The 16,823-nt window shown below is 42.8% G+C and overlaps 1 protein-coding gene across 2 annotated transcripts in view; it reads right to left on the bottom strand.

The window, feature by feature from the left end:
• caln1 (calneuron 1) overlaps nucleotides 1-16,823 on the bottom strand; it is a 102,789-nt gene that overhangs the window by 68,708 nt on the left and 17,258 nt on the right. For both annotated transcript variants that reach the window (XM_014163126.2, XM_045703761.1), the window contains exons 2-3: nucleotides 14,223-14,347; nucleotides 3,076-3,219 (exon numbers count right to left, since the gene is read on the bottom strand). In XM_014163126.2, coding sequence (XP_014018601.1) covers nucleotides 3,076-3,219; nucleotides 14,223-14,340 — 262 coding nt within the window. In that variant the 5' untranslated portion in view covers nucleotides 14,341-14,347. The remainder of the gene's footprint in view (nucleotides 1-3,075; nucleotides 3,220-14,222; nucleotides 14,348-16,823) is intronic.

Here is a 16,823-nt window from a genome sequence, read left to right as displayed (position 1 = left end):
CACTTTACCGAGATAGGTAACAGTAGCCTTCCCAAACTCGCACTTTGCCAAGTTCAGGGTTAAAGAAGCATCTGCCAAACGTTCACATACTACCCTTAGAGATTTAACATGATCTGACCACTCAGATGAATAAATCACTAGATCATCAAGGTATGCACTACAATTGGGAACGCCAGCTAATACGGCGTTAACCAGTCGTTGGAAAGTGGCTGGTGCATTCCGCATCCCAAAAGCCATGACTGAGTATTGTAGGAAGTTGTCTGGGGTCACAAAGGCAGAAATCTCAGAAGCACGTGAGGTTAACGGAACCTGCCAATAACCTTTTAAGAGGTCCAACTTTGTTACATAAGTAGCAGCACCAACAGTGTCGATACAGTCGTCCAGTCTGGGTAACGGGAAAGAATCTGGCACTGTGACAGAATTTACCTTTCGATAATACGTACATAACCTGGACGTACCATCAGGTTTAGGAACCAGAATGCAAGGAGAACTCCAAGGGCTTGAACTTGGCATCGCTAGGTCATTCTCCAACAAATATCTCACCTCATCCCTCATTATCTTCCTCTTAGAAGCATTGACACGATATGGGTGTTGCTTGATAGGGGCAGCATTTCCAACATTAATGTCATGTTCCAACACGTTTGTGCGAGTAGGAACATCATTAAAGAGACATGGAAAACTGTGTAGTAGCCTCAGAATATTGTCGGCCTGTCCGTCCGTTAAATGAACCAGACCTGAATGGAGAGACAGCAGCATTTCTGAGTTGGGCAAGCTAACGCACTGCTGCTGAGTATTGCGCAACTTTAATCCATCTCCATCAACATCATTAATATGACAGTCCACTATCATAGCAGTAGAAGCAGAAGAGACAGCAGTACCTTCCGCTGTTTTTGAACTATCTACCTGGGTGATGGGTCAGGTGTGGTATGCTTTCAACATGTTAATGTGGCACACATGAGATTGGCGTTTTCTATCAGGCGTTTGAAGCACATAATCATTTTCACTTAATTTATTTTCAATGAAATAAGGACCAGAGAAACGAGCTGACAGTGAAGATCCTGGAACAGGCAATAACACCAGTACTTGGTCACCTGGCTGTAGTGGACGAGAAACAGCCTGTTTATCATTGTGTCTTTTCATACTCCTCTGTGAGGAAGACAGAGCTTCCTTAGCGAGAGCACAGGCTTGGTGTAGGCGCTCACGAAAGCGACTAACGTAGTCCAACACATTCTCATCTCCAGTACACAACTCTTGGGACAAAAACTGTTCTTTAAGGACTTTCATTGGTCCTCTCACTGTGTGGCCAAACACTAGTTTAGCCGGGCTGAACCCTAGGGACTCCTGTACAGTTTCACGAGCAGCAAACAAAACTAGAGGAACTCCCTCATCCCAATCTTTCTCAGATTCCAAACAATATTTGCGTAGCATAGACTTCAGTGTCTGATGCCAACGTTCAGACACTGAAGACTCTGGGTGATATGTGCTTGCCACATGGTGCGTAATTGACAAGGATTTTAACACCTGCTTGAAGAGCTTTGATAGGAAATTTGTACCTTGATCAGTTGGTACCACCTTAGGTAACCCAAATGTCGTGAAGAATTTATTTAAGGCTTTTTAAGGTTCAAGTCCGGGCTCTGGCTCAGCCACTCAAGGACATTCAGAGACTTGTCCCAAAGCCACTCCTGCGTTTTCTTGGCTGTATGCTTATGGTCGTTGTCTTGTTGGAAGGTCAACCTTCGCCCCAGTCTGAGGTTCTGAGGGCTCTGGAGCAGGTTTCCATCAAGCATCTCTCTGTACATTGCTCAGTTCATCTTTCCCTTGATCCTGAATAGTCTCCCAGTCCCTGCTGCTGAAAAACATCTCCACAGCATGATGCTGCCACCACCATGCTTCACCGTAGGGTTTCCTTCAGACGTGACACTTTGCATTCAGGCCAAAGAGTTAAATCTTGGCTTCATCAGACCAGAGAATCTTGTTACTCATGGTCTGAGAGTCTTTTGGTGCCTTTTAGCAAACTCCAAGCGGGCTGTCATGTGCCTTTTACTAAGGAGTGGCTTCAGCCTGGCCATTCTACCATAAAGGCCTGATTGGTGGAGTGCTGCAGAGATGGTTGTCCTTCTGGAAAGTTCTCCCATCTCCACAGAGGAACTCTAGAGCTCTGTCAGAGTGACCATCAGGTTCTTGTTCACCTCCCTGACCAAGGCCCTTCTCCCCCGATTACTCAGTTTGGCCAGGCGTCCAGGTCTAGGAAGAGTCTTGGTGGTTCCAAACTTTTTCCATTTAGGAATGATGGAGGCCACTGTGTTGTTGGGGACCTTCAATGCTGCAGACATTTTTTGGTACCCTTCCCCAGATCTGTGCCTAACAAAATGTTGTCTCGGAGCTCTATGGACAATTCCTTCGACCTCATGGCTTGGTTTTTGCTCTGACATGCACTGTCAATTGTGGGACCTTATATAGACAGGTGTGTCCCTTTCCAAATTATGTTCAATCAATTGAATTTACCACAGGTGCACTCCAATCAAATTGTAGAAACATCTTAAGGATGATCAATGGAAACAGGATGTACCTGAGCTCAATTCTCATAGCAAAGGGTTTGAATACTTATGTAAATAAGGCATGTGTTTTTTATTTGTAATACATTTGCTAAAATGTCAAAAAAACGTATTTTCGCTTTGTCATTATGTGTATTGTGTGTAGATTGAGGAGGATTTTTATTTAATACATTTTAGAATAAGGCTGTAAAGTAACAAAATGTGGAAAAAGTCAAGGGGTCTGAATACTTTCTGTAGGAACATGTGTATGAATGTGTAAAAAAGGAAGAGCGGGATCTATTTATGTTTATGAGTGTTTCTGACAGTGTGTATATGGCGATGTCCATGTCTTTGTGTAGGCGTGATCGTGGTGTGTAAACAGGAGGGAAGGGATCTCTTCATGTTTAAATATGTGTGTGTGCGTGTAACAGAGTGGGTTCCTGTCTCTCACTGGACTCAAACATGGGACCTTCTGTTACATGTGCAACTGCATGTGTCTGTGTACTGTAAATGTGTGAAATGGGTACTGAAGGTGACTCACCATCCATGTCTAGTCTCTGCATGATGATGGCCAGCTCCACCTCACTGGGCATGTATCCCAGGGACCTCATGGCCATGCCCAGCTCCTGCTTGGAGATGAACCCGTTCCCATCCCGGTCCAGCACTCTGAATGCCTCCCGGATCTCTGTCAACACAAGGAGGAGAGGAGAGGAGAGGATCCACCATGGTTAGGAATTATTTTAACTCTGTGCCTTAGCTCAAGAACAATGCAAATGACATCTGCAATAACCTGCAGGCAACTTAGATGGTGGTGACAAATAAGCTTGCTCTGTGTGTACGACAAGCCGCTGTACTGTGTCTGTGCTACTCCTTCCCTTCAGTTTGAAAGATACCCATCAGCGTCAAGCCTAAAAGTCAGCAGGCTCCTCTGTGTTTTCATGAATTAATATTTTATTAGTGTGTCTACAGAGAAAATTGGGCTCATGGCAGGGAGGCAGTGAGCAGGGAGAGAGAGACAGAGACAAGAGAGAGAGAGAACTAGAGAGAGAAATAGAGAGAGAGAGGGGGATAGAAGGAAAGAGAGAGAGAGGGGAAAGAGAGAGATGCAGCGGGATTGTAAGAGAGAGAGAGAGGCAGCCAAGGATGTTTTTAAATAAATCAAATACAATTTTATTGGTCACATACACATGGTAAGCAGATGTTATTGCGAGTGTAGCGAAATGCTTGTGCTTCTAGTTCCAACAGTGCAGTAATATCTAACAAGTAATCTAACAATTCCACAACAACTACCTAATACACACAAATTAAATTAAAGGAATGGAATAAGAATATATATATATAAATACATGGATAAGCAATGACCAAACGGCATAGGCAAGATGCAGTAGATGGTATAAAATACAGTATATACATATGAGATGAGTAATGCAAGATATGTAAACAGTATTAAAGTGGCATTATTAAAGTGACTAGTGATCCATTTATTAAAGTGGCCAATGATTTCAAGTCTGTATGTAGGCAGCAGCCTCTCTATGTTAGTGATGGCTATTTAACAGTCTGATGGCCTTGAGATAGAAGCTATTTTTCAGTCTCTCGGTCCCAGCTTTGATGCACCTGTACTGACCTCGCCTTCTGGATGGTAGCGGGGTGAACAGGCAGTGGCTCGGGTGGTTGTTGTCCTTGATAATCTTTTTTGGCCTTACTGTGACATTTGGTTTTTGGTATTTGTTTTTTTATTAGGATCCCCATTAGTTGTTGCAAAAGCAGAAGATACTCTTCTGGGGTCCACACAAAACAAGAAACATGACATAATACAGAACATCAATAGACAAGAACAGCTCATGGACAGAACTACATCATATTATTTTAAAGGCACACGTAGCCTACATATCAATGCATACGCACAAACTATCTAGGTCAAATAGGGGAGAGGTGTCGAGGAGTCTTCCCTGTGGCTCAGTTGGTAGAGCATGGTGGTTGCAACGCCAGCATGGTGTGTGCAACGCCAGGGTTGTGGGTTTGATTCCTACAGGGGGCCAGTACAAAAAACTAAATGCATGAAATGAAATGTATGCATTCACTACTGTAAGGAGCTCTGAATAAGAGCGTTTACGTAAATGTAAAAATGTGTTGTGCCGTAAGGTGTTGCTTCATCTGTTTTTTTTTAACCAGGTGTGCTGTTTATTTGAGCAATATGAGATGGATGGAAGTTCCATGCAATAAGGGCTCTATATAATACTCTATGCTTTCTTGAATTTGTTATGGATTTGGGGACTGTGAAAAGACCCCTGGTGGCATGTCTGGTGGGGTAAGTGTGTGTGTCAGAGCTGTGTGTAAGTTGACTATGCAAACAATTTGGGATTTCCAACACGTTTGTTCTAATGTTTCTATTAAAAAGAAGAAGTGATGCAGTCAGTCTCTCCTCAACTCTTAGCCAAGAGAGACTGGCATGCATAGTATTTATATCAGCCCTCTGATTACAATGAAGAGCAAAATGTGTCGCTCTGTTCTGGGCCAGCTGCAGCTTAACTAGGTCTTTCCTTGCAGCACTGGACCACACGACAGGACAATAATCAAGATTAGACAAAACTAGAGACTACAGAACTTGCTTTTTGGAGTGTGGTGTCAAAAACGCAGAGCATCTCTTTATTATGGACAGACCTCTCCCCATCTTTACAACCATTGAATCTATATGTTTTAACCATGACAGTTTACAATCTAAGGTAACGCCAAGTAATTTAGTCTCCTCAACTTGTTCAACAGCCACACCATTCATTACCAGATTCAGCTGAGGTCTAGCACTTAAGGAATGATTTGTACCAAAACAGACTGCAACTCTTTGTTAAGGGTTTCAGTGACTTCATTAGCTGTGGTTGCTGATGCGTATATGGTTGAATCATCAGCATACATGGACACACATGCTTTGTTTAATTCCAGTGGCAGGTCATTGGTAAAAATAGAAAAGAGTAGAGTGCCTAGAGACTGCCCTGCAGTACACCACACTTTACACGTTTGATATTAGAGAAGCTTCCATTAAAGAAAACCCTTTGAGTTATATTAGATAGATAGCTCTGAATCCACGATATGGCAGAGGTTGAAAAGCCATAACACATGTTTTTTCAACAACAGCTTATGGTAAATAATATCAAAAGCTGCACTGAAATCTAACAGTACCCTCCCACAATCTTCTCATTATCAAGTTATTTCAACCAATCATCAGTCATTTGTGTCTGTGGAGTACATGTTGAGTGTCCTTCTCTATAAGCATGCTGAAAGTCTGCTGTTAATTTGTTTACAGAGAAATAGCATTGTATTTGGTCAAACACATTTTTTTCCAACAGTTTGCTTAGAGCTGGCAGCAAGCTTATAGGTCTACTGTTAGAACCAGTAAAGGCCGCTTTACCACTCTTGGGTAGCGGAATTACTTTGGCTTCCCTCCAGGCCTGAGGACAAAGACTTTCCTCTAGGCTCAGATTGAAAATAGGACAGATAGGAGTGGATATAGAGTCAGCTACCATCCTCAGTAGCTTTCCATCTAAGTTGTCAATGCCTGGAGGTTTGTCATTATTGATTGCTAACAATAATTTTTGCACATCTCCCACAGTAAATTTACAAAATTTAAACTTGCAATGCTTTTCATTAATTATTCATTTTTTATGCATGAATACAATTGCTCACTGTTCATTGTTGGCATTTCCTCCTTAATTTTGCCCACTTTACCAATTAAGTAATCATTCAAATGATTGGCAACATTGGCAATGGTTTTGTGATGCCATCTGATTCGATGAAAGATGGAGTTGAATTTGTCTTTCTGCCCATAATTTAATTTAAACTACTCCAAAGTAGTTTTTCCATCATTTTTTATATCATTGATCTTGGCTTCATAATACAGCCAGTCAGATGTGCAGCCATACTTATTAGCCACTCCTTTTACCCCATCTCTTTCAACCATACAGTTTTTCAATTCCTCATCAATCCATGGAGCCTTAACAGTTCTAACAGTCAGTTACTTAACAGGTGCATGTTAATCAATGATTGGAAGAAGCAATTTCATAAATTAATCAAGTGCAGCATCTGGATGATCCTCATTAATCACATCTGAACAACAAATATTTTTAACATCATCCACATAAGAGTCACAGCAAAATATTTTGTATGATCTCTTATACACTATTTAAGGCCCAGCTGTTGGAACTTTGGCTTCCTGGATATAGCCACTATATTGTGATCACTGCATCCAATGGGTACGGATACAGCTTTAGAACAAAGTTCTACAGTATTAGTAAAAATGTGATCGATACATGTGGATGATCTTGTTCCTGTAGTGTTTGTAAACACCCTGGTAGGTTGATTAATAACCTGAACCAGATTACAAGCACTGGTTACAGTAAGAAGCTTCCTCTTGAGTGAACAGTGTGACGATCGTCGTAAGGAGTAGACCAAGGTGCAGCGTGTTGAGTGCTCATGATAAATATTTATTATTATACTCAGAACACTATACAAAACAATAAACAAAGAAACACGAACATCACGTTCTGCAGGCTGAGCTGAGCTGTACAAAAGCAAGATCCCACAACTAAAGGTGGAAAAAAGGGCTGCCTAAGTATGATTCCTAATCAGAGACAACGATAAACAGCTGCCTCTGATTAGGAACCATACTCGGCTCAACACAAAGAAAGAGAAAACATAGAAAGACAGACTGCCCACCACACATCACACCCTGACCTAACCCAAAAAATATAAAATAAACGGCAATCTAAGGTCAGGGCGTGAAAGACAGCTTGATGAAAACCAGTCAATATTCAGGTCCCCAAGAAAGTAGACCTCTTTGTTTACATCACATACACTATCAAGTATTTCACACATATTATTTAGATACTGACCAACCACAACACTTCAATAACACTTGACATAAGATATTCTCTAAGCATTACAGGGATATGGCTCTGAATATATATAGCAACACCTCCCCCATAAGCATTTCTGTCTCTTCTATAGATGTTACATCCTTGTATTGCTACTACTGTATCATCAAATGAATTATATATTAGAAATGGCTAATATATGAATGTTAGCAAGTTATTGATTTCATTAACCTTATTTATAAGGCTACATGTATTAATATGGGCTATTTTCAGCCCTTTCCTGGGTAGCTTATCAGAGATAGACATAATACTGAAAATAGCAAACAAAGCAAGAGAAAAAATATATACATTCAGCAGTCCATAAATCAATTGGTGTGTGTGTGCTGCGGGGTTGAAGCTACGAACCTATAGGCTTGGCTCTCTCATCCCTTCCAGGCATCTGGGAGAGAGGGTGGACAATGAGCCTGTCATAGCGGATGTAAGCAATGTCCTCACGCGTGCTGGCAGCTTTTATGGCTGGGATCAGATCTTTCCTCACTGGCGCACAGCTTCAGGATAGTCCTCGCTAAGGAAGATATACGTTCCTCTCAAGTTCGTGGCTCTTTCCAGAACGGCTATCTTGTCCTTGAACCTCAGGAACTTGACCACTATCGGCCTGGGCCTATCACCTGGGCCGGTGGTGGGTTTTCTAGTCCTGTAGACGCGCTCCACCTCAATCTTCTTGTGGTCCATCTTCAATATTTCAGAGATCATTTCCCTCACCTTGTCCTCAGACTCCGTCTAGGTCTCATGTGGAGATTCTGCAATTCCGTCCACAACCATGTTGTTCTGCCTTGATTGTCCCTCGAGATTTATCCATCGTTGTTATCATGGATTCACACACTGAACTGATGTCCTCTCTCAATGACTTACAGATTGCTGTCATGTTGCCGTTCTCCTGTTTCAACTCATCGATTTGGCCCTGTGAGAACTGAAAACTGTTCTTCAGGTCCTGGACCTCTCTGGTCAGGTCGTCCATTCTTTTATTAGTAGAATCCACAAGTATTTGGACAAAACACTTGAAGCTATTTTCTTGTTGTTGTAACAACTGATTGTAGGACTCTTTAAGTTTGTTTAAAAGATTGTTCACATGTGATAGAGAGACACCACTGTCCTCAACGGTACTTCCGCCGGCTTTGGTCTTTGTCATGGTAGCTAGCAACGTAAGGTTACGCTGTTACTCCTCACAGTTCCAGATAGGGCAGGTCACAGGGAAGACTGAAAACAACAAACAGCAGGGATCTAGACAGCCACAAACCCGGGACAATCCGCGGTCCCAGCCACAATGGCTAACCGCGTCGCGGGCTGTGTTCAAGAAAACCCAGCTAGCTTGATATGCAGCTAGCTAGCAGCTAGGCTAGGGTACTATGGAGGGTACTATGGTGTTAAATACTGAGCTGTAATCAATGAACAACATTCTTACATAGGTATTCCTCTTGTCCAGATAGGGCAGTGTGCAGTGTGATGGCGATTGCATTGTCTGTGGAACTATTGGGGCGGTACGCAAATTGAAGTGGGTCTTGGGTGACAGGTAAGGTGGAGGTGATATGATCCTTGACCAGTCTCTCAAAGCACTTCATGATGACAGAAGTGAGTGCTACGGGGCAATAGTCATTTAGTTCAGTTACCTTTGGCTTCTTGGGTACAGGAACAATGGTGACCATCTTAAAGCATGTAATAGAGATGGAATGTCAGATCTCTAAATAACACTATGATTGCATGGTATGCTTCAGCTCACTGCTGAAAACTGAATAGTTTGAGGCTGGGTACTACTGGAATACATAGATTTAACTCACCAGGCCCAGGGAGACAGAGAGGACACCTTGTGGCCTTGCAACAATGCAACAATGTATTAGACAGGACTGCCCCTCACCCAAGACCTAGGCTAACTCAAACATTAACTAATTCCAAACGTGTCCCAGATATGGGATAGAATGTCATACACCTTTTGAGAATACATGTGCTAACAAGAAAATGAATCTTACGGGTCCAGTCTTGAAAAGACCATGTCAATAAACAAAACATAGTAGTGGTAGAGTTCTTCAAAGAAACCATAAGTAGGAGCAAACAACAGGTTAACTGATACTTATTTTAGTCCAAAGATAACCCAAGCGTGAAGTAAAGTTTCATGCTAGAGGAGGCCTGCCCATGCTGCCAATCTTTAACCTATCCTTGGTCAATCACCTGTCAATCATGTGCTGAGAAGCTGTCATTTATTCATAGCCAGTCAGGATTAGTAGGAGTGATTTGGTGCTCTGAGCTGCAAGGAGGACAATGGTGTGTAAATGTAATGGTTTTTCTCTGTATTTAAATCACCTCGTAAAATCTGAAATGATATTTCGGATCATAAAAGCACTCAGATGTTACCGAGGGTTCAGGTTAGTTGTTGTACTAGCCTCTGAAAAGTATTTTGTCCTTCCCTGCATCCCAAAACATCTGGCCCGAGCAAACACACTCAGCCATTATCATTCATAACAGAGTACAAAAGCTTGTTCTAACCAGAGACACTCGTTTTAGCAATGTGTTTGTGAAAGAGAACACACACACACACAGCACAACAAAACAGAGAAAAAAACAAGCACATCAAAGGTGTATGGATTTATTTTGGTACATTGAAATTAGCGCCTCATGAATAAATGCATCAGGAGGATCACAGCAGAACAGAACAGTGAGTGACTCAGGCCTTTGTAGAGTAGGTTCCTGTGTGAGGGCTCGGGCCCATTTGAACACACCAACAACATTCAGACCACAGGTCTTATATTCATACAGCTCCCTCCCGCTATTTCTCTATTTCACGCACAACTGCTCCCATATCCATCAGGTGCTCTGATGCTCTGAAAACCAAAGCTTTACAGGGGAGAATAATTTAACATCCTGTATGACAAACTAATACCAAAGGAACAGGAATACCCAAGGAAAAAAATCAGACGGAGAAATGAATCAGAGTAAAAAAGACTTGAATTTAGAGTCACTTTAACAGCACCCTACTTTGCAATCTAGGCCAAGTGCATACGCACTCATGTTCAGTAGGGCACACCATAGTAAAACGTTTTGCAACGTAAAACTTCAATATTTGTTTTAATTGGACAACTTCAAGTAGTAACTCCTGGTTAGAAAATAGTGTCTCCCTACTGAACACTACTTATCCCTACTTTCTCAGTGTATCAAATGTGTGATATGTGCTTTGTGATATGAAGTTAGTGCTGTCGGTGCTGTATGTGTCTATAAATTACAATCTCATATCCACATCTTGCCTGACCTTTCAGACATAGCAGCAGAAGCAGTAGCAGCACAGATCGGCCTCGACGGAGGCAAGACTACCTGGTACACAAAGATCTCTATTCACACCAACATCTATTCTACGTGCTGCAGCGCTCAGAGCACTACACACACACACACACACATACCAACCACACACAAATCAAACAGTCCAAACCACGCAAGTAGAATAAGACACAAAAGGAAACTACATCCCCTCTCCAACAGGCTGAGAGGTTAACAATGTGTACCTGTACTAAAGCTGACTGATGAAAACGTGCTGTATGCGGTGAGTCAGCTAGTTCAACGCAGTACAGTTACATTGTTTCACTTTAATGGCCATAGATAAAGACACTTACAGGTAGCTACACTAAATTTCCTCAGTAAATATCCCCATGGTAGAAATGGTGAACATGGTTGAAAAATGGTAGCTGCCTGCATATGCTACTATGGATAAATTAATAAGCCAAGGAGATGATTGCTAATCATTACTGTAGTGTAGTGTGTTTACAGTGCATTCGGAAAGTATTCAGACCCCTTCTCTTTTTCCACATTTTGTTACGTTACGCTCCCGATTGGCGCAGTGGTCCAAGGCACTGCATCTCAGTGCAAGAGGTGTCACTACAATCCCTGGTTTGAATCCAGGCTGTATTGGCCTAGCGTCGTCCGGGTTTGGCCAGGATAGGCCGTTATTGTAAATAAGAATTTGTTCTTAACTGACTTGCCTAGTTAAATAAAGGTTACATTTTTTTTAAATAAATATTCTAAAACGGATTAGATAGTTTTTTTCCCCTCATTAATCTACACAAAATACCCCATAATGGCAAAGCGAAAACAGGTTTTTAGAAATATTTGCAAATGTACTGAACATAAAAAACATAAATACCTTATTTACATAAGTATTCTGACCCTTTAATCAGTACTTTGCTGAAGCACCTTTGGCAGCGTGTCACGCCCTGACCATAGACAGCCTTTTATTCTCTATGTTGGTTAGGTCGGGGTGTGACTAGGGTGGGTAATCTAGGTTGTTTTATTTCTATGTTTGCCTGGTATGGTTCCCAATCAGAGGCAGCCGTTTATCATTGTCTGTGATTGGGGATCATATTTAGGCAGCCATTTCCCCACTGTGTTTTGTGGTATCTTGTTTTGTTTTTGTGTAGTTGCCTGTGAGCACTCCAGAACGTCACGTTTCGTTTGTTAGTTTATAGTTTTGTATTTGCTGAAGTTTCACTTTATAATAAAGAGGTGGAACGCTACGTACGCTGCGCCTTGGTCCAGTTCTTACGTCGATCGTGACACAGCGATTACAGCCTTGAGTCTTCTTGGTTATGACGCCACAAGCTTTGCACACCTGTATTTGGGGAGTTTCTCCCATTTTTCTCTGCAGATCCTCCCAAGCTCTGTCAGGTTGGACCGGGAGCGTCACTGCACATCTATTTTCAGGTCTCTCCAGAGATATTCGATCAGGTTCAAGTCTGGTCTCTGGCTGGGCCACTCAAGGACATTCAGAGACTTGTCCCGAAGCCACTCCTGCGTTGTCTTGGCTGTGTGCTTAGGGTCGTTGTCCTGTTGGAAGGTGAACCTTCGCGACAGTCTGAGGTCCGGAGTGCTCTGGAGCAGGTTTTCATCAAGGATCCCTCTCTGCTTTGGCCCGCTCCTCTTTCCCTCCATCCTGAGTAGTCTTCCATTCCCTGCAGCTGAAAAACATCTCCACAGCGTGATGCTGCCACCACCATGCTTCACCGTAGGGATGATGCCAAGTTTCCTCTAGACGTGACACTTGGCATTCAGGCCAAAGAGTTCAATCTTGGCTTCATCAGACCAGAGAATCTTGTTTCTCATGGTCTGAGAGTCTTTAGGTGCCAAACTCCAAGCAGGCTGTCATGTGCCTTTCACTAAGGAGTGGCTTCCGTCTGGCCACTCTACCATAAAGGCCTGATTGGTGGAGTGCTGCAGAGATGGTTGTCCTTCTGGAAGGTTCTCCCATCTCCCCAGAGGAACTCTAGAGCTCTGTCAGAGTGACCATTCGGTTCTTGGTCACCTCCCTGATCAAGGCCCTTCTCCCCCGATTGCTGAGTTTGGCCGGGCTGCAAGCTCTAGGAAGAACATTGGTGGCTCCAAACTTCTTCCATTTAAGAATGATGGAGGCCACTGTGTTCTTGGGGACCTTCAATGCTCCAGGAATGTTTTGGTACATTTCCCCAGATCTGTGCCTCGACATAATCCTGTCTCGGAGCTCTACGGACAATTCCTTCAAATTCATGGCTTGGTTTTTGCTCTGACATGCACTGTCAGCTGTGGGACCTTATGTGGACAGTTGTGTGCCTTTCCAAATCATGTCCAATCAATTGAATTTATCAAAGGTGGACTCCAATCAAGTTGTAGAAACATCTCAAGATGATCAATGGAAAGGCACACAACACAAAGTCAATTTTAAGTCTCATAGCAAAGGGTCTGAATACTTATTTAAAAAAGCTATTTCTATTTTTTTATTTTTAATACATTTGCCCAAATTTCTAAAAACCTGTTTTCGCTTTGTCATTATGAAGTATTTTATGAAGTATATATATATTTGATCAATTTTACAATAAGGCTGTAATGTAACAAAGTACCAAATATAAAATGCATCAGAAATGCATCATACGATGATGATTTCTGTATTTTGAAACTTACACATCTTGACAACTGGATTGCTGACAAGCAAAACATTTTGGGACTATTTCAACAATGGACAATTGAAACAAATACCAAAAGATAGTTTAGGAGTGGAATTTTCCTTTAATGTGGCATCATTGTATTAATACAGTATTTGTGGTCTGAGAGCAGCTAGTGTAGTTGATCCCCCCTCCACTATGAGCACTGTGATGATGTTGTCGTTTCCAGCAGAGGATAGAATAATATTGATCAGTCCTGGGTTCCACCGCCGGCCTGGCCAGTGGGGTGATTAGTTTCAGAACAACGTACAGAACACATTCACTCACACACACACACACACACACACACACACACACACACACACACACACACACACACACACACACACACACACACACACACACACACACACACACACATTAGCAGAGCCCATGAATCAAATTCTACTTGTGCGATAAGTGATAAGAACATTTTGTCATAGTTGATAAAGCCAACGCTTTGTTGGCTCCAGCAACAGGGGCAAGTGGTGTTTGTAAATACATGTTTTGACTGGTCCAACCTCTGTGATTCATGGCTCAGAATACTGTCTTACCACTTATTCCATATCTAGCCTACTATTTATCCTGCCCATATCAAACACGCAAACCTCGGCCTAAACTCAATCTCTCTCTATGACCCTCACCAGCCAAATCCACAGTCCCAGTCCTAATCTCTATCCCCTCTCACCAGAAACAACCAAGCCCAACCCAACCAAACCAAACCAAGCCCAACCCAACCAAACCAAGCCCAACCCAACCCAACCAAACCAAGCCCAACCCAACCAAACCAACCTAGCCCCAGTAGTACCAGCCCAAGCCCTGAGGAGACTCACCATCTAGCTCCTCCACAGAAATGCTGGCCAGCTGGTTACTGTCGTTGTCCTCAGACAGAGAATGACTCAGGTAGTTCCCCTTGTACAGCAGTCCTGCCGTCACATGGTGGAACGGCATCTTGTCCCTGTGAGAGAGAAAGGGTGGGCTGATTAGTTTAGGATCAGTGAGATCTGAACATGACAGAGAGAGAGAGAGAGAGAGAGAGAGAGAGAGAGAGAGCAATCAGGGGAGTGATTGAAAAAGCTTCTTCCACTTTCTCCAACGCACAAGTGGTTATCTCCACCCTGCTACCATGAAAATACTTTCACCCTGTCACCATACAGCGGGTGAATGCAAGCATTTCGCGAGACTGTGTCTCAAAACCTAATGTATACCCGGCCCACCACTCCACCCTGCCTTTACAACCAGGACCACCTCTACAAGGCAGCAATCTCAACTTTTTCCAGGACCCTGAAGGAGGTCACCCTCAACTGTAGCCCCAGCACCTCACACAGGAGCAACAGAGCAACGTACACCCCACCCAGACCAGTGAGACACCCTCCCAGACCTGCAAGACCCCTCCCGAAGGACCTGCATCGAGAGAACCCACACCAAGAGGACCTACACCCAGACCACAGCATCACCAGCCACACCCCAAACAGCTAAGACCACCCCAAGCAACCCCCCCCCCGTCCCCCCGTCCCTGGGGCAAGGATCTCAACATGACAGCAGGACATATGCCCAAGCCATGAGAAGAGCAACAGGGCTAACCCCCACTATTACACCTGCCCAAGCCACATCATGCAATCTAAGAGGTATGTATCAGATGCTCAACATGCTCTGCTCACACCTACTTTGATGGTCCGAGCCTAAACCACGTAGAAACAACACTAGACACTATGGAACACAAAGCTTTTACTATCACATCCTGGAATATACAAGGTCTGAGGTCATCTGCCTTTGGCCTAAAGAGCAGGAACCCATACTTCATCAAAGAAATTGGAAATACAGACATTGTCATCCTACAAGAAACATGGTATAAAGGAGACGGACCCACTGGTTGCCCTCTAGGTTACAGAGAGCTGGTAGTCTCATCCACCAAACTGCCAGGTGTGAAACAGGGGGTATGCTAATTTGGTATAGAGCAGACCTAACCCACTCTGTTGAATTAGTCAAAACAGGAACATTTTACATCTGGCTAGAAATTAATAAAGAAATTATCTCAACAGAGAAAAAATTCCTTGTGTGCTACCTATGTCCCCCCAATAAAATCCCCATACTTTGACGATGACAGCTTCTCCATCCTAGAGGAGATCAACAATTTCCATGCTCAGGGACATGTACTAGTCTGTGGCGATCTAAATACCAGAACTGGACAATAACCGGACACCCTCAGCACATAGGGGGACAAACACCTACCTGGAGGTGACAGCATTCCCTCCCCCATATGCCCCCATAGAGACAACTATGACCAACAAAAACGGGTCACAGCTCCTGCAGCTCTGTCGGACGCTGGGTATGTACATAATCAATGGTAGGCTTCGAGGGGACTCCTTTGGGAGGTACACCTATAGCTCATCTCTTGGCAGTAGTACTGTAGACTACTTTATCAGTGACCTCAACCCAGAGTCTCTTAGAGCGTTCACAGTCAGTCCACTGACACCCCTATCAGATCACAGCAAAATCACACTCTACATGAACAGAGCTATGCTCATTCATGAGGCATCAAAGCCAAAGGAAGTAAATAATATTAAGAAATGCTGTAGATGGAAGGAAATTAGTGTGGAAATCTACCAAAAAACTATTAGGCAACAAGAAATTCAATCCCTTCTAGACAAGTTCCTGTTAAAAAGGGTTTCACTGTAATAATGAAGGTGTAAACTTGGCAGAGGAAAACCTAAACAGTATATTTGACCTCTCAGCTTCCCTATCAAATCAAAAAAATTCAAGCAGACAACCTAAGAAAATTAACAACTTTGACAAATGGATTGATGAAGAATGCAAAAACCTAAGAAAGAAATTGAGAAACCTATCCAACCAAAAACATAGAGATCCTGAAAACCTGAGCCTACGCCTTCACTATGGTGAATCACTAAAACAATACAGAAATATACTACGGAAAAAGAAGGAACAAGCACGCCAGAAATCAGCTCAATGTAATTGAAGAATCCATAGAATCGAACCATTTCTGGGAAAATGTGAAAACTCGAAACAAACAACAACACGAAGAGTTATCTATCCAAAACAGAGATGTATGGATAAACCACTTCTCCAATCTTTTTGGCTCTATAACAAAGAACAAACAGCAAAAGCATATACATGATCAAATACAAATCTTAGAATCAACTTTTTAAAGACTACCAGAACCTACTGTATTCTCCAATTACATTGAATGAACTAGACAAAATACAAACCCTCCAACCCAAAAAGACCTGTGGGGTTGATGGTATCAATGATAAAATATACAGACCACAAATTCCAATTGACTATACTTAAACTCTTTAACATCATCCTCAGCTCTGGCATCTTCTCCAATATTTGGAACCAAGGACTGATCACCCCAAGACAAATTTGACCCCAATAACTACCGGGGGATATGCATCAACAGCAACCTTGGGAAA

The sequence above is a fragment of the Salmo salar genome, chromosome ssa20, assembly GCF_905237065.1.
Source record: "Salmo salar chromosome ssa20, Ssal_v3.1, whole genome shotgun sequence".
Taxonomy (NCBI): Eukaryota; Metazoa; Chordata; class Actinopteri; order Salmoniformes; family Salmonidae; genus Salmo; species Salmo salar.
Note: the sequence above shows the minus strand (reverse complement) of the source record. Positions and strands in the feature narration are given on the sequence as shown.